At 48.2% G+C, this 18581-nt stretch overlaps 1 protein-coding gene across 5 annotated transcripts in view; it reads left to right on the top strand.

Moving 5' to 3' along the window:
* The window catches only part of PRDM2 (PR/SET domain 2), a 119016-nt gene that overhangs the window by 86518 nt on the left and 13917 nt on the right, over positions 1 to 18581 (top strand). For 2 of the 5 annotated variants that reach the window (XR_014241615.1, XM_082380962.1), the window contains exon 8: positions 230 to 1830. The exons of the other annotated variants lie outside the window; for them this stretch is intronic. Coding sequence is in view for 1 of the 2 variants with exons in the window: in XM_082380962.1 (XP_082237088.1) it covers positions 230 to 242 (13 nt within the window). In the remaining variant the exon portion in view is untranslated. Of the gene's footprint in view, positions 1 to 229; positions 1831 to 18581 lie in introns of those variants that run through there. 5 annotated transcript variants of the gene reach the window in all.

The following is an 18581-nucleotide window of genomic DNA, read 5'->3' as shown; positions in this document are numbered from 1 at the left end:
TGCTGATTTCTCACATACCATCTGGGCCACATCACTCCAAGGAGACTGTCTGTGTCCCTCCCAGCATGTCTCTTGCGCGTGGGACACCCACGTTCCCCCACACCTTCCGAGCCATCCTGTTGCTGTCTTAACATTTGTCCCATGGTCTTCCCACCTTTTCTTTAACATGGTCAGTTCATAATAAGGTTGTGTTATGTTGTCATTTATCTTCAGTTTTCTTATTTTCTAGGAACTTCCTGTAGAAAAGCCCCCCAAACAAAACAAACCTTAATTGACTAAATAAAGATAATGCATGCTCAACTTAGGATAAGCACTACGGCAAAGGATATGAAATCTACCAAGCTTGCAAGACCAGTTGAAGCTGACTCAGAAACCCTAACACACAGCTGATTGCCAGCGGGCTTCTTGTTGCCCTGGTTAGAGTCAGGCGTCCGCTTCTTCGCTGACGCCCAACACACGTGCTGGGCTCACAGGTGATTGAGATGCACAGAGGAGGGCGCTATAGGACGGGCTAGCTGACCCGGCTCCTCTTCACGGGACTGGTAACTCAGACCTGAGCGTGGCCCTGGCTTTTGGCACAGAGCAGAGAAAGGCATGAGTTGAACCTAATCTTGCAAAGCAAGTTCTCTGTTTTATCAGTAGTTTGTTGTAGATTTCAGGGATGACGGATTCTGATGCACTCGTTTTATAATGTTTTGGTCACACCAGCTCTTGATGCCTTTCCTTTAAATGAATTGTAGACAGAGGCATTTAGCTTCTTTCTTAGCCTGTTTTTTTTTTGTTGTTGTTTGTTTGTTTGTTGTTTTTTATCACAAGCCGATTGCCAGCATAATGGAGAGGAAACCAGATTGGATATGGACTCTTTTTTATGCCTCTTCCAGTGTCATGTTTATATATCCAAATGGACATTATCCTCTCAGATTATTATCTGGCTCTAATTTATAACTGTTGTATTATCGGAGATGGTAGCAATATATCAGTGCCCAGGATACATCACAGGCCTGTATAGATGTATGTCTACACCTAAGTGTAAGTGAATTTACTTATCAGGTTTCACACATCAGTCTCTAATAGAGATTTAAAAAACCCAAGGAATTGGCCTATTTCTGAGTATACAAGTATCATTTCTCCATGCATTATTATATGCCTTCCCTCTAATTAATGACAGAGTTGGTGGAAAATGGCTAAGTTTTATTCGTGTTGTTTTTTTTTTTTGTTGTTGTTCTCAACTTTAAAAGTAATCTACCTCTTAAAATTTGTAGTTTAATACTTGTTTGGTGAATTTGTGCCACTTTAACCCTTTCACTATCATTCCCATTTTGTTACATTTCTGTTATGGGGACTTTATGTTGAAATATTGTATAAAGCGTTTGTAGCAGTTTAAAAATAAAATATTTAAAATTATTTAAATTGTTTTGGACGCTTCAATTGTATTATATGTGATTTACATTTTACATTTTGTTTGAGTTGTTAATCTGGAGAGTGTTCTTGTATTGAAGTTTGCTGTTAGTAATTTTATTGTTTCTTGTTGGAGAGTGATATAAAAGACTATTCTAATGAAAACATTAAAATTTACAAATTGACATACAAAAGGGATTGTCCGTTGATTTTAACCAACGTAGCCTTGAGAGAGAGAGAGAGGTTAATTATAGACAGACAAGTTAAGAGTGGTGTTTGCTATTTTTCCCCTTCCAGCATGAAATAAATCATTTGAGCTTGTCGGATGTACAGAAAGTTTTCTTATGCTGTTGCTAGCAAGCACTTACTGACGGGGGAATTCAAATGATGCATTTTATATCATCATTGTAACCAATAAAAAACTTTCTAAAAGCTGTGAAAGGACTGTATTTTGTACATCATTGGGAGCAGTTAAGGGGGAAGATGAAGGTGCATGTGGGAGGGGTGCTCACAGGCTGCATCTCTAAAGTGCAGTTGTCGAGCCCCACGGCCGACCTCTTCCCACTTGTTTCTGTTTGGCATTGATTGAATATTTGTGAATTCACATCGTTTCCATACCACCTAGAGAGTAGACGTGCAGTTGGACGGTGGTGCTGAGAAGTGCGTGGAGAACTTACTTTGGTAAGAGTGAAATAATTTCCTGCGTGGGGTGTCAGTGTCCTCTGTGCTTGGCGAACAGTTCACTCTAGTCTGGAGATTTTTATATTTATGGATCCCCCGAAGAATGAAACAAAGAAGTTGTAACATTTGTATTAGGTTGATACGGAATTGCTGTTTGTTTGTTTGTTTGTTTTTTAAAGATTAAAAATGGCTGAGACAAGCAGTTTCATAAAGTCCTACATGGGAGCACTTGTCCTCATTTTTTTTTCTCCGCCTGTGTCCTTCCTGCCCAGGGAACGGTGTTGAAGCTGAAGGTGCGGTCGGCCTCCCTCAGCGAGATGTTCACACTTGTGGCTTACGGAGTCCTACCTTAGGAAACCCCAGAAGGGCTGGGGGCAGGTGTATGGGAGGAAGAGGCAGAGAGAGGTACGGAGCGGCTTTCAGCGTTAGCGGTGTAAATGTTCTGGAAACTGGGCGGTGAGCACGCACAGCACCCGGGGAGGAGCTGGACGCTGTGAGCTGGAAAGAGCGCTGCTCTGGGAACAGGGAGTGGGTGTCCACCTCGCCCACCTGTTCCTCCAGGGCTCTGACAAGCTCCTTCTCCGTCCCTGCCTCGGTGGCTTAGCCTTGGGCACGTATTTTGCCTCAAGGTTGGTAGTTCCTGGTCTGCCCGAAGTGGGGGATGGACGAGGTGGTCCCGAGTTTTCCTTCTAGCCAGAAGCCTTCTTCCCAGGCTGTGGACGCTGACATTTCCTCGGGTCTGAAAGAGCAGCGTGAGGTCTGTTGTGTCACCCGTTCTTACAGCAGCGCCTGGACGTGGCAGCACCCACATACTCAGCTGAGGAGTCCCCAAGCAGGTGGTCAGCTCCCTCTCGACAAGAATGAGCTGCCCCAGTTTGGTTGCTTTACTCTTCATGGAGTTCAACACTTCGAAAAATTTAAAAAGCTGATAACTAAAGCCTTGTGTCTCTGCAGCTAGTATTTTGAAAGATCTGTCCGTGTCTCTAGGCTGGCTATTTTCGTTTGGATGTTACAGGTGCTTTCTAGCAAAATGTTTTACAAAATCACATTAATTTATCGAGCACCTACTGAGGTAATTAGGTTACATTAGTGGACCAAAGTCCCAGCCTTTGTGAAGCTTATATTTGCGTGGCGTATTTCTTTTTTTTTTTTTTTTAAACACTTCATATCCAAAACCTCCCTCACTGTGTCACAGTTCTCCCAAGGCTGGGTGGTCAGGAAGATGCTTCTACCTTAATATTTGAGGGCAGATATCTAGATAACTGCTGACTTTTAATACTTACATTAATGCGACTCTTCTAAAATTATATCTCAATGCATTCGATATTTTATTTCTGTCGATTTTGATTTGGTAACAGGCCTCACTTTGAATCGATTGACTTATATCCTTTAAGTACAGGTGGGTGAGGAAAAGGTTAACTCGGATATAAAGGCCACATTTAAAGTAGTCCAAAAACCAGGCCGATGGTTAAGGAAAGCAGTTTGCCATTTCTGTCATTTTTTTGGATACCTAAAGTATCCCCACGCCCACCCCAGGTAATTTCATTGCACACTGAAGAACTTCAGAATTTATGTGGGATAAATCATAACGCATGTGTGTAGCTCTTAATTGCTAAAGTACTTGAGTGTTCTCATTTGAGCCTCAAGTGCCTCGACATTTACAGTCACCCTGCTGTAGGATTAAAAAAAAAAAAAAATCCAGGTTGGTGAGAAGGATGACGTCCATATTACCATTGAAATTCTTTATAGACTAAAATATCAACAACAAAAAAAGTTGAGAGGAACAGAACTTGAGGTTCGAGTGGGTGTGATGTAGGGAAAATGTGAAGCTGCCCATTGGCCGATCCCTTCAGGCAAATGCCTGGAATCCTGTTTGGTACCGCCCAAGGGCCCACCTGTACCCCTGCGCCACCCCGCCCAGGCCACACCGGGCCCTTCGGTTCTCCCACCGCCCTCCCTCGTGCTGCTGCTTCTCCAAGAGGTGTTGGAAACGATCTGTTAAGCTCTGGGGTGAATCTGACATAGCTTTCAGGTGCTTTCTGTGTGCGAGGTACTGTGCAAAGCGTTTTTCAAACTTGACGATAACCCCGAGGCCGGTATCGTTTACAGATGGGGAAACAGACCGAGGGGGAAACGATTTTTGTGCAGAGGTCACATGGTTCTCAAGTGGAAGGCTGGGATTTGAACTGCCTCCAAGCTGTACCATCCTATTGATCATTTTTGTAGTTTCTTTTTTGAAAGCTTCATTTTCTCTAGATGTAGGATACAGACCTTGATATCTTCTCTAGTGAGGGCTTTCCCGGCATTGGTGAACAAGTAGAATCATCCCTTCTCGGTAAGGCTTCTTCCTGGTGCAGCAGGACTGTTGATTAGTATGGAGCTGCCTGGGAACATTCACATCTAGTTCACTGTTTTAACTGTGGGACATGCTTCTACCTCCATCATAGACCTTTCAGGTTCAACTGGCTTTGTAGATCAGTCTGATTAGTCAACAAAACTCTGTTTAATAGAAATCAAGCACATGATAATAATATGCTTTGATTCTGGAAGTGTTGGTCACCAGGAGGATCCTCAGATGTGACTTAAGAACCTTGACCTGTTGGGCCAAAACCAAAGTCTGTCGGCGCTTGCCCTGCCACCTCAGCACATAGTCTGTTGCGTGCAGAATGAAAGGTTAAGTTTCTGCCAAAAGTAAGTTACTTTTAAAGTATAGGATTAGAGCCTGGAGGGTGCGTGTAGGTTTTATTTACTTTCTGGATGAAGAATAATAATTGGAAAAAGCATCGTGATGCTGCGTTAAATTATTAGCCGTTGCAAAAGTTACATTCAGTCATGAGCCATTAAAAGGGGCTTGGATACACTTACTAGAGTAAACTTGCCGAACCATTGGGGTGATAGGATTTGTATGAGCTTCTGTTTTCTGCCTCACTTGGACCAGCTGGATTCCTTTTCCACTGTCTCTTACAGAAAACGAGCAATTCAGGTGGGTGGTTCAGAGAACATAAGCCTTTAATGGGAGAAGTTTGTGCCTAAGTGTGCCTTCCCGTGTCCAGCTTATAATCCACAGCAGGAAGCCAGACAACGGACGATTTTGAAAATTCCTTGATAGGCGCTCCCCGAGTTACTCAGTGGGGTGTTATTTCAGTCATGACAGAAAGCTACAGGTAGATTTTAAAGTATCGGTTTATGTCCTGAATCAGAACGTACTTAAGCTGAGAACATTTCCACATCAGTGTTTAGATAGGAGCCTACTGCATAATACAGAGCTCTGCTTGGATAACTGCTGAGTCTTAGCATGAAATCTAGATATAAATTTTAAGTAGAAAACATTTTTTAAAAGAACTACAATTTGTTTCACAGGTAAGTTAATAATAGAAGGGGATTTAGGCCTTAGGATACAATTGTGGCAGTTTTAATTTTTTAAGTTAAAGTAGAATTTCAATTTAAAATTGCATTTGTTTTAGTATTTAATACTTGCCAAAAATACAACATTTTAATACTCTCTGTTGGAATGAAGTTATTTAAAACTCATATGGATTTAATTTTCCTTGCAGTAACATTCTCTTCTCACTTGCTTTTTATAATCACATCCAATCCTTGCCAACCCAGCTCGAGTTTAGGCACATTTTCAGATGGCTTCTATTTCCAAGCTATTATTGGACCTGTGAATTCAGGCGCATTCTCCTGTAGTGATTCAGTCGGTCAGCCATTCAGAAAACATCTTTAATGATCAGTCTGGGTCATGAAGGTGTTGGTCTGTAGATCTGATGGACTCTGTCCTGTGTACGAGGGTTTTCAGAGGACCCTGGGGTGCAGCTGGCCACTGCGGAGGAGCCGAGGCTGCCCTTGGCTGTCCCTGCCCGCTGGGCACTAACTCCTCGGAGGCCCTCCCACCGCTTGAGGGAGAGCAGTTGTCCCCACGTACAGACAAATTGACCGAGTCTGAAAGAGGCCACGGCACCTGCATTATGTCCCACAGCTGTAAATGGGGACCCCAAACACGGCCATCTGACTCCAGAGCCGTGCTCTTTGCTGCCATGTGAAACAACCTAATTCACCGTGCCCTTGGGTCTGACGTAGTGACCGTGTCCCCCAGGTGATCAGTGCTGATGTCATCACCCACTACAGGGTTCTGCTGTAGAGAGGTTGGGTAGCATACTGGGAATAAACACTGGCCTTGAACTCCCAGCCGCCTCAGTTTTAATTCCCTGGGTTCCGTTTGTCACTGAGGTGGGGCGCGCTGCTGGCTGAGCCCCAGCCAGGCTCCTGGTTATGGGAGCGGTCGGGCTAGAGGAGGGGACGTGTGTTCCCAGTGAGGACTCAGGAGCTGATGACTCTGGTGGCGGTGGTGGGGACGATCAGTGACCACTGTCTAGTGACCGGGGCTCGAGTTTCACAGCAATAGCGCCGGGGAGGCCCCGCTGAGGAAACCGACAGGGTGTAGTAACCATCCTCGGTGGAAAGAGCCAGAACGTGGACGGTGATGATTGCTGAGGAACTTCAGGAAGAGGCTGCAGAAGAAACTGCTCATACGTTCAGAGGCCCAGAAGGAAAAAAAAAGATTCCTTCATGGAAAATGACAAACCTCAGTTTATGTTAGTTTCAGAGAGTGGTGGTTACCGTCTTTGGGGAGGATAGAACTTTTTTCAGAATCTTAGAAACACTCCCAAAGGCTTCCAGGATGGTCTTAGCCCTCTGTCTGGGCCCAGGCAAAGTGAACGAGCCTGGGGCACCTCAGGGTGCCTGGCCTCCTGGGAGCCCCTCGGGGTTTTGCTGTGACTTCATTTCAGGCACTGGGATGTAGGTAAGGGCACTGATTGGCCCTACACCCGGAGCAGCTGATCACCCATCTGTCCCGACCATCCGATCTGAAGGACTGCCCTTGTTCGTCAGTCTGCATCTCCTCACTCTGCTCTCCTGTTCTTGGAGGGACTTCACTCATCCGTACGTTCTGTTCTCGACTTGTCAGGGAGGTTTATTAAATGTCCCCCCTCCTAGAATGAAAGTTCTCCCTGGGCAGGAACTTCGTTTTGTTCACTGCTGCATTTCCAACGTCTCCCACAGTGCCTGCCGCGTAGTAGCCGCTCAATAAATAACTTGCTGAATAAAATATTTGAATCCTGGCTTTACCACTTATTAGCTTTGTAATATGGGGCAAGTTACTTAACCTTTCTGAGCCCCGGCTTTCCTTTCTGTAAATGACGATAACGAGCTATCTGACCAGGAAGGACGGTGGTGAAGACTGCAGATGTGCCTGCCCTAGTATGTGCTGCTGTGACTGGAGAGGCGTCCTCTTGAGTCTCAGTGTGAGTCTGATTCACAGTTACGTCGGCTGCTCAGAGCTGACTTTTGCCACGTATGAGATTTTGTGGTCGCACAGATCACGGTGGCCGGAACCTTCCTTCATCGTCTCTTGCCTCCGCCCAGAGAGGAGGAGCTCGAGCGTCCCCAAGCCCTGGTTCTGCTGCCAGTGACCCACAGGGCCCTTTGCTGTGTTTCAGCCAGGCCTGTGCTGTTCATATGCTGACCATAGCGCTCCCTTTTTCCCATCAGATAAGGAGAATGAGCCATAAAACAGGAAATCAGTTTTCAGATCACAACAAGAAAAAGAGATGATTAATTCTTATTCTGTCGTCTTTCCATATAACTTTATTTCTCTTGGTTTTGAATTTCAAAGTCAAAATATAAATTTTTTAAGCTAGGTTCAGAAGAAGACACTTCCTTAGCTCTGTGAAACCATGACCACTTAAACAAGGGACCCCGGTTCATTGAAATAATAATATAAGAATGGTCACTGATGTTTTAAAGCTCTTACTAGCCACTGTTTTCAGGGCTTTACACATACTGCCCCATTTAATCATTGCAACAGCGCTATGAAATACAATACTTTTATGTTCTCCCATTTTACAGATGGGGAAAGTGCAGCACAGAGGTTAAGGAATTTGCTTGAGGTCATAGCTAGTAAAAGGGGAGCCCGGAAACAAGTCCAGCAGCCTGGCTCAGTTTCTGAATTGGGAGTCTCTTCTGCCCCTCACCCACCGATCGGGGAGTGAGTTCATGCCTGCTTCACCACCTTTAAGAAGCGGGGAGACGTGGCCTGTTAGTATGTAGTTGCCCGGGGAAGCCCAGCTGATCCGAAGGAATTAAAACGTATGCTGGAGGTGAACACAGGTCTTGGTCCTTCCTGGTCGAGTCCAATTTGTGTGTTCTTGGGAGACCACACTGAATGGTTTCAGCCAGGCCAGTGTGACGAGCCATCTCACCTACCAGCTTCGTTAGGAAGGGAGCAGATCCAGATACTGACTCATCCAGAGCATTAAACCTTGTTCCCTGGTGTGAACTTTTTTGTTCTTTTTTTTTCTTTCTTTCTGTTTTCATAGTCTTTCCAAGCCATGGTTGGTTGGCAAGTCGGTTTCCATTTGTGCAAGGGGAGCAGCTGCCTGGGGCTGCTGTGAGCTGGATTCCCAGGCGGGGTCCCCTTCGGGGATACAGGCCGGGCCGAGTGCCCGGTGTCCGCCTTGGACGCAGGAAGGGCAATGGCTGTGTTGCACAGGCGTTTGCTGTCTGAGGTCTAACGTATCTGCTACTTCCCTTGCTTTTAAAAGGTACACGGGACATAATTTCACCTTTCCTGGAAGGCTCAAGGTGACCGTCAATTTCATACTTTGTTGTGGCGAAGTGACACCCTCGGAGTTCAGGCATACAGGATCCAGAAGCTTGAGATGTGGCTTAAGTATTTTTGGAGAAGGATGTACTTCTCACCATCTCCTTTTTCATCTATTATTTATGGATACTGTCTGTACTCCCTGGCAGCCTTCTGATAGGCTTCTGATAATCGTCTGTGAGCTAGGAAGCCAGGGAGGGGTCCTATTGATACGATACATAAGTAAAGAAGCGCTAGGGCCTGAGCATACCCAGGGACCTCCCTTGTAAGCAAAGTGCACTGCAGAGAGGGGCGAGTTCAGTGTAACACACATGTATAGACTGCTCGCTTGCTTTTAAGCTCCCAAAGCACATGTTCTACATGTGGAGAGAATAAAAGGAAAGTTTGGGTGATGATGCACACGGTTACTTCCTCAGCAAAGGTTTGTCGCCCGGGGAGGCACCTTAATTCTGAAACAGAATAGTCTGCTTCGCTTTCCCCGATACCTCTGCCCTGTAATCTGTATTTGGGATAAATATTTCATTCGGTGCCAAGTGCTCGAAAGTGGTTGAATCTGTAAGGAAATGCCTGGAGGTTGGTTCCATCCCAGTACTTGCCTCCCAGGCTGCTGGACTTGCTCGTGGATTGGATTTTCCTCTTTCATTCACAGTATTCCTCCAGAAGTTTTTTAGAATTTCTCTTAGAGCCAATGCATAGGCTTATAGGTGTTTTATCCTCCTATCTTCTTCATTCATGTTTAGGCTCCTTGAATGAATTTTACGAGTGAGTCTGGTGAGAAGTCTATGTTAACTTTGCCTTCACGCAGGAACCAACTCTTTTGATGCACCTAAATAAATTGGTGTCAGATACTATAATTGACGTGTAGACTCCAATACGTTTTTATGTCCTTAAAACTAAAAAATTACAGATACAGCCCATTGGTGCCAGCCAGCAGCAGGTGTTGTATTAAGGTGATGTCCTGAATCATGTTAGGCAGGTGCTTAGAGGGGAGACTGGTTTGCTGGTCTAGTAGGTATTGTTAATTTCAGCCTGAGGAAGTGCATTTCCTGTCTGTGTTCCCAGGTGTGTGAAGGGACCCTAGTTTGGATTATCTCACCAGGATGTTAGTGGACCACTTGCATCAAAAAACCACCTGGGAGGCTTCTTAAGAATTTCAGACCTACTAAACCATCAGCTCTGGGAGTGGGTCTTTGAAATCTTCATTTTTATCAGCTTCTCCAATGAGTCTTACCCAGGCTTCAGAGTTCCCTTATGGTTCTTATAAAGGGGCGGGGGGTGGAAATGACATGGTGTGTCACCACATACCATCATTTTTATTTGCTTCCGATCTTCATTTTAAATTATTTTCCTTTGCTTATTAACAATCTCTTTCGTATATTCATAACATTTTTCAATTCTCAGAACACTTCGCTTGTATATAACCATGCTGTGACAGATGACCCAGGGTCGCTCAAGAGTTAGGGTCACTTCTGAGTGTCACAGCCAAGGTGGACTTGAGGATTCCCTGCCTTGTCCATTGTTGCTCTTTGTGCATCTTTTTGAGGGGACTATATGACCTTAGGTCATTCACGAGGACAAGCCTGGTATCGCACAGTGCCCTGTTGTTGTGCGTTCACTCTACCCCAGCACCTACTGCAGCACCCAGCACACAGTAGGTACTTAGTATCTGTGGAATAAAAAGAAAGGAAGAAACCTCCGGGAATAATGGAGCCAAAGCTACCACTCCACTTCAGTGACCTCTGATCTGACCCCACCTTATGACTTTAGGGCTTAAAATGTGTATTTGGGGGGCAATTAATTGTTAGCAGCTGAATAGAGAGCATCATTTGGATAAGTAAATGATCAATTAAAATCAGGTTGAAAGAAAAGACTCGGTTATTTGGTGGATAGTTAATTACAATTGGTCTTAAAGGGTTGCTGCCTGGGGGCATGGTCCTCAAGGTAAAGAATGTGTAGTGAAAGCCCGTCAGTAAACCAATAGAGACCAGAAGGGAATTGCGCGCCACAGCTCGTTAACCAAAGGTATTGGTGAAATTATATCTCCACACCTCCCGCCCCATGCCCCAGTCTACACCCGTGCACACAGCCTGGCTGCGATTATAACCCAGCATCCTGAACTTCGTAAGGACAATCCAAATACTCCTTCACATTTTTAAATCCTTTCCCCCAGTTTTTGGCTCTGAAAATAGGGCCATCCTCCCTCTGTCTCCAGCTTTACTTCCTGACATCTACCAAGGAGTCCTCTCTCGTAGAGCCTCCCATATATATGGCTGTGGATGGCTTCCCTTCTGTGTTTTCTTATTTTTGCTCAAAATGAGGAACGCCTCCCTCTTAGAGCCTAAACGCTGATTGATTTCACGATGCCACACGCACTTGACTGGGCTGTGCCGAACGCGGCTGTTGCCCAAACCGGACTCATGGCGCATCTCACTCACCTGGGCGGTTTCTCCATCGCGCCCGTGAGTCAGAGCTACTGCGTAATGGGATCCAGCCAACGACGGAGTCAAAGGGCTGCACACAAGCATTTGACGAAGGAAACACAGAGGTCTCCCATTTACACATTCACCCAACCATCAAGTCCGCGTGTTCACCACGGCCTAAGGAATAATTGGCGTGAGAGCATTTTGCAGAGGACAGGGCCTGGGAGGGTGGGGTGGTACCAGAAATCTTCCTGAACTGTTGTTAGAATACCCACTGGATAAAATGAAATACAGTCGAGGCTCAGTTGATTTTCGTTTAACCAACCTGCCATGTTCATGGATGGCCCTCACCCCCCCAGTGACACAGGGAATACCCATGCCCTTCGGTGCCCTGCAGTCAAGTTAAATGCAAACAGTCAGTTGTATTTGTTCCCAAACCTGTTTATGATACTATTTTGATAACATTTAATAATAATATTAACGTAACTATGTTTATAATAAGCAGAATAACAAATATGCCAGTATTTATTATCGTACGTGTATGAGTTAATTGAATATCCAAACCGATGAAATATGAACAGAGTTGTTTATGAAAAACAAGTTGAATGCGTAGAAAGGCTCATAGTATTTTGCTTAAAAACTGCTGTCCAGTTAGGTGTGGGTGAGAAACAAAGAAAAATTCACATAAAGACATAGAAACATGTTGCACTTAAATTGCTCTTAAAAATTTCTTAAGTTCGTGCCCCACTTGGAACAATAAGTGGAAAACAATAACTAGATGATGCGTTCTGGGTGTGATTTAGTCAAGAAAGACTGTAGATCTTGACCCTTCCTTCCTTCATTTATTCATTCATACACTCAACTTGGGACCAGCGCCTGCTGTCACGTGCCAGGCACTGTTCGGGAGGGTGTAACAGTGAGCAAAACCGACACAATTCCCCACCCTCATGGAACTCACATCCTAGTGGGGGGAGACTGACAATGAACAAGCAAGTAACTAACTATATAGAATGTCAGATGGTGAACGCTGTGGAGAGAAGTAAAACAGGGAAGGAGGAGTAGAGACTACGAACGTGAAAATGGGGGCTACCATGTAAATGTAGCCTGACTGTAAAGGGACTATATATATATAGAGAGAGAGAGAGAGAGAAATGAGGGTGGTGGGGAAGGGAGAGGGGAAGCAACGCTGTGGACACAGGGGATGAAAACACTTAGAGGGAACGGCAAGTGCAAAGGTCCTGAGGTGGAAGCATCCCTGGTGTGCTCAGGGGAGCCAGGCCGGGGCGAGGACTAGGAGATGAGGTCAGGGAGGTAACGAGGGGCCAATTTATATTGGCTCTTGCAGCCCTTGGGAAGACTTTGCTTTTATCCTGAGTGAGTGCGATTCATTGCAGGGTTTTGAGGGGAGGAATAATATGGTATGACTTGCCTTTTAAAAGAATCAGTCTGGCTGATGTGTTAAGAATAGGCTGAACGGGCCCAAGAATAGAAATACAGACTAGGAGGTGAACACAGTAACCCAGGTGAGACATGATGGTAGTTGGACTGGAGTGTAGCAGTGGGGTTGGCGAGTAGCAGTGGAATTCTGGATGTCTTTTGAGGGTAGAGCCACAAGATTTGCTGAGGATTGGATGAAAGAGAGGAATCAAGGATGATGACATGTTTCTGCCTCCTCCTCACCCAGATGGATGGAGTTGCCATTCAGTGATGAGGTGATGGAGCCAGTTTGTGGGGTACGTGTGTGCTGGAAATTCAGTTTGGGGTGTGTTAAGTTGGAGCTGCCATTAGACACTCATGGGGAGGGTAGCTGAATACACAGGTTTGAGTTTCAGAGGAAGGGACCCAGGTGGAAATGTAAATTTGGGAGTCATCAGAGTGCACATGATACTGAACACCATGAGGTTGGCCTCCCCAAGGGAGTGAGTACAGCTAAAGAGAAGCAGCCCAAGAATTGAGGCTGGGGGAGCTCTAGTGTGAGAGGCTGGAGAGATTTGGAAGAGCCTTGGCAGTGTCCTGGGCTGAGGTGTGAATGGGACAGCTGTGACATCGGATGGAGGGGACCTTCGTGGGCTGAAGACTCCTCCCCTGGACTTGAGTAGGCACTCTGTGCTTTGCACTTCTAAGTAGATTTCCTCTTCACCATCATAGAATGTTTTGGGGCCTGCAGCGCTGCTGGAAATGGCCCCCTTGACTTACCCAGGTAGACACACCACAATCATCCCCGACTTTGCTGCCAATCCTTCAGGTGGTGGGCTGTTTCCACCTGAAAAACCATCTGCAGCAAGCCAAGGAGACCCCGTGAAAATGCAAGGCTGGTCCTCAAATGCTCACAAACTCTCCGACCAGCTTCCTGTAACAAGTACGAGACCCCGTGTAACCAGATCTGTTGTTCACGGTTCAGAAAAAGGCCTGAGGAAGAGAATCGATGAACTCTTACCCCAGTCCTGTTCCCATTTGCAAACTCCCCAAATCCCCTTGTGTATAACTTGCCTTGAGAGTCAGGCACAACAAAGAGGGCGGGAGAGATTTGGGGGTGAGGATAGGTGGTTAACAATGCCCTCTCCATCCCCGAGGAGTGGCCTTCAGAGACAGAAATGACCCCTTCTAGAAATCCTGTCTCTTTTCTTTCTGGGGGTAAAGTAAGTTACACGTTCTGTGCTTTCTTTTCCTTCCCGTCCCTCCCACCCCCAAATGAAGTAAAGCAAAGGACAACATGGTAAAGTGAAGCCAAAACCAAAATGTGTTCCATACGTTCCACAGAACACGAAGACACACACACACACACACACACACACACACACACTGTTTACACGGTGTTTCTGTGGTCAAGTCCCTTGTTCTGAGCTCTGGTAGCCTGTTTTTCTTCCTTCCTGCTAATCACACTTTGGAATTTTGTATTACGTATTATGCAAGTAACTACCTTCCCCTTCTAGAATACACGCCCCAGTGTTCTAGAGACCAGATCTGTTTGCTTTACTGCTATATCCCCAGTGCCTAGCACGGGGTCAGGTGTATAACAGGTGCTTGATGATCAGTACTGATAATCACGGGAATGCCCGGTCTTTTTTAGCATGTGGGCAAGAAGGCTGACCCACCTTAACAGGCCGGAGGACACCTCTCCCTGTCGGCACATGACGCCACGTGTACGTGTGCAGAGTTGGAAATCTGGCTCCCAAAGAGAATGCTAAATCAGATTCAGGACGCGTTGCTTCATATGGCTGATCTTAGAAATTTTCTGTCCAAAAAGACTAAATTAAAAAAAAATTTTTTTTTGAGTGCTTAAAGGGTACCCCCTGAGGCTCAGCGTAGCCCACGCAATCCCCTTGCAGAATTGTCATTGTGCTTTCAGAGATCACGTCTGCTCGGCACGCCACTGTGCCCCACGGTACCTGGCACAGAGCAGTCGGTCAATACATAGTTATCAGATAAATGGGGTAAATGACAGCCTGTGTCCTCTTGGGAATTTACACTGCCTGTGGGCACATGAAACTCTCAGAAATCCTGCAGAGACATGTCTCACTGCATGAGCCCGTGCTCTGGAGTAAATAAATGGCTCTGGCTTCCACCCTCCCTCTGCTTCTTGCCAGCTGTGTGTTGTTGCGCAAGCTGCCGAACCTCTGTGCCTTTGTTCCTCGTGCGTCCCCTGCAGCGGTACCCATCTCACAGAGGTCTTGTGGAGACGCCGTTGGTTATTCCACGTCAGGCAGTGGGCACCGTGCTCCACGTGTGGTCAGCACGGAAACGCTAGCTGCTGTGACGCGCATGGTAATGAGGACGGCCCATGCAACATCTGGGCAAACCTTCCACCAAACCCGGTTTGGGAAATGCTGGTAACGAGGAAGGAAAATTAGGAGGGGTTTCATTCCACGCCTGCCACCGCCTGGCTGTGAGTCAGTGGGTTCCCCAGGAGTGTCTGGCTGGGCGCTGTCTGTCCCCTGCAGGGAGGGAGCCTGTTTGAGAGGCCTCTGCAAGTGAACGGTTTCCAAACCAAAAGGACTGCAAGATCCTGGTGAGGCCCCGAGCAGCCCAGGGTGGAATCAGGCGACCCGGGGCCAAGTCATTTAGCATCTACAGGCCGCCTCTGTCTCCCGCTCTGTAAAAAAAGGGTGAACTGTCCCAGCCATGGCCACCCAACAACCTGTTTGAGCTCAGCTGGGATTCAGGGTGAGGGCTTTGGGGATCTCGGGGCAGGGATGGGGAGAAGGTACAGGGGCAGCCTCTGTATCCGATCCCCTGCACCCTCGAGGAAGAGGCCTCCAGGCCCACAGCCCACGGCGCCCCTGCCCTTTGGTCAGCCTTGTCACCCGCTGACTCACACCCGGTTCAGGCGCTTAGCAAGTGTGTCTTTCGTGTAGCTGTGCCAGCCCTGCGTCTGTGATGCCCTACCAGCCAGGCACGCCCAGGCCTCCCAGGACAGACTGGTCTAGACGCCTTGGGTAGCAAAGAGCCCCCTGAGCTCCCACAAGGCTTTCCATCAAGGCAGCCACCTCTTCTCGCTGGCATCCTTGGAGGGGCACCAGACATCAAGTTCTAGAAATCCTGTCATCAGGGCAGATGCCCCATAGGGCTGCTGAGACTCTCAGGCCCAGCAACTCCCTGGAGCTTAACTTCTTTGGCCTAAGACAACTTTAAAAGATGGAGTGTTTGTAATAATTAAATCTTAGTGTCCTTATAGAATTTTGTCATTTAAAAGAGCTTTCCCATCTGGACTTCGTGGGAGGCCCATCAGTCCCTTTCTGTCTCAAGTTGGGAATCTGTTTTCTGTGCATCCATCGGTCTTGTCACGCTTGTATTTGTTTCTGTTTTCTTTTTGGCTTCCCCCCTGTTCTTAGAAGTTTCCTTTTGAAGAAAGCAGACCGTTTCGGCTCAGTTGGAGGGAAAGAGAAGGGCCAGCATCTGGGCTAGAACCAAGTGGGTCCTAGGGAGAAGGGCAGTGAGGGGCAGAGACACAGCCAAGGGCAGAGCTGGGTCTGCCCGAGGGGGTCACTCCTCCCTCCAGCCAGGGCTCCTCACCCCCAGTTTGTACCTCACAGGCTGTGACTTCTCCTGCCGGTGTGATGTCCTCCAGATGTGACCCACTGTACCAAGTGGAGCGGGGAGGGTCTGTTGGGGACCCTGGTTTGAGTGGGGCCTTGGTGGTGAGAGTAACCTTCTGGGAAGCTGCTGCCTTGGATGATTTGGTCTTGGAGAGACACAGCCGGGCACGGTTGGGCTTGGGCCGCATTGGGAGCCCGGCTCCTGGTTTGCCACTTATTGTTCAGGGAACCTTCTCTGAGCATCTCCTGGTGCCAGGCCTGGTGGCAGGTGGGCAGGTGGGTGACAAGTGAATAGAGTCACCCTGTGCTCTCCAGGGTCGAGTCCCCAGTGAGAGACAGGCAGGTGGAGGCAGGGACAGAGCTGGAAGTGCCCTCGCCTGGGCCATGCAGAGAAGGGCACCTGCCTCCCAGGATTGCTTTTGCCCAAGTCCATGGAGGCCCCAGACTGCCCTTCCTCTCCATCATCAGTGTCCCCCAAAAAGCAGTGCGACCAGGCATGTCCCCCCCACTCCTTCCCAAGAACAACTTGCTGTGTGACCTTGAGCAGGTGACCACCTCGCTCTGGTTCGTTGTCCTCGTCTGAGAGTGAAGGGTTGCTTGCTTGGCCTCTGGGGTCCCCTGCCCCTCGCTTGTCCTGGCAGGGCTGGAAACAGCCCCGGCTGGGATCTCCCTGCTGGGAAACTTCCTTTGGCCAAGGTCATCGCGGGCCAGGCCAGCCTTCCTGTTGACCGGCTTGTGTCACGAGCTGTTACATGCTTGGTGTTTGGAGTTCAAGCCAAACAGGTTTGGGGAACTCATGAAGACCTGAGAACCTGGCGTAAAAGCCCCAGGAGGAAGGGATGTGACTGGTCTTCTGGATGCACAGAGGCCAACCAGGAGCCTCCCTCAGGGCTGATGAGAGGGAAGGAAACTGTCTGCTGAGCGGACTTCAGCTCTGGGGTCAGATCCCTGTGAATCCTGCCTTCCTTTCTTCCTTTCCCTCTTTCCTTTCTATTTACGCCTCTCTGTGACCTAAAAGGAGTTACTTCAACTCCCTGTGCAACTGTCCCCTCAGCCATAAGAGGGCACAATAAGCCATCTCACGTGGTTAAGGGAACATTAAATGGAAAAACCACCTAAGCTACCAGGGCCCGCGGTGCCGACCCTTCCTGCGTTAGCTGAGGAACCACGGCGACTGCCCAGGCCAGTGGTTTCGAACCTCTGCCCCATCCCTCAGGACCACTTTCATTTCCCTCCCCTCAGCCCGCACATTGCCAAGGCTTTCGCTATAAAACTTCACTAGGCACGGGGTCCTGCCCCAGACTGCAGAACCAGGCCCCCACCTAGCACGTTGCCTGCACCTGACTCTGCTGAAGGTTTCTCCCAGCCCCACGCTCCCCCAATTTCAGTGCACAGGTGCCTCTCCAGGGGTCTTGTTAAAATGCAGATTCTGACTCAGGAGGTCAGGTGGGGGCTGAGTAGCTGTATTGCTAACAAGCCCCCAGGGACTGCCCATGCTGGTCCGCGGACCACACTTTGAGTAGATGGATCCAGACCAGTGGCTCTCAAAGTTGGCTTTTAAAATTCCCAGTGCCTGGACTCCAAACCAGCTAAATCAGAATCTGTAGGGCTGAGGAGTGGAGCGGGCACAGGGATTGTTTTCATGTCTCCAGGGGATGCCAGTGAGCGTCAGGGTTTGAGACCCCCTGCCAGGGCTCCTCTGAGCTGATGTGGTCCCAGCCAGAACTGCTTCCTGGCTTCGTGGGTGGCTTGTGCGGCTGTTCTGCGGGCAGAGGTCACCCCATCAGGCTTTATGGACTATTGAAAAGAGCTTTTTGATCCCCGTCACTACAGGGACTATGTCTGGGAGGGGGCCCAGGCTTTGGTGTCAGGTGGTCTTGGATTCCCATCTCGGCTGCACCCTGTTGGCTGATGGAGTGTGGACGTGGGCCTCCTCACCTCTCTGAGCCCCCGTCTCCTCCTCTGTGAGACGCAGGTCATCACTGTCCCGCTTCCGGGAGTCAAGCACCTGCAGTAACTCCCGGTGTATAGTAGGCACCTATGTAAATGATGCTATTCCCTTCTTTTCCTTGTTTGACATCCTCATTTTGCAAGCAAGACTACCCTGGCTCAGAGAGGTGGTGGCATTTTCCGGAGGCCACACAGCACGTTATCGGTGGTTCAAGGGCTGAAGTTCGGGCTTCTGCATCCCAGGGCTGTATCACTACTCCCACCCCTGACTCCCAGCCTGGGGGTCCCATTTGAGTGCAGGGGGCCTCCCTGGAGCAGCAGGTGGAGGCTGCTGGGATGCCGACCCTTCCTGGAAGCGGCAGGTGCCGGGAAGCAGGAGGTGGCTCCCGCGAGCTCCCACCTGGGCCTTCACCCACCTCCAGGGAGCGTCAG

The sequence above is a fragment of the Balaenoptera borealis genome (assembly GCF_965194805.1).
Source record: "Balaenoptera borealis genome assembly, chromosome: 1".
Taxonomy (NCBI): domain Eukaryota; kingdom Metazoa; phylum Chordata; class Mammalia; order Artiodactyla; family Balaenopteridae; genus Balaenoptera; species Balaenoptera borealis.
This window is presented reverse-complemented; position numbering and strand designations above follow the sequence as displayed.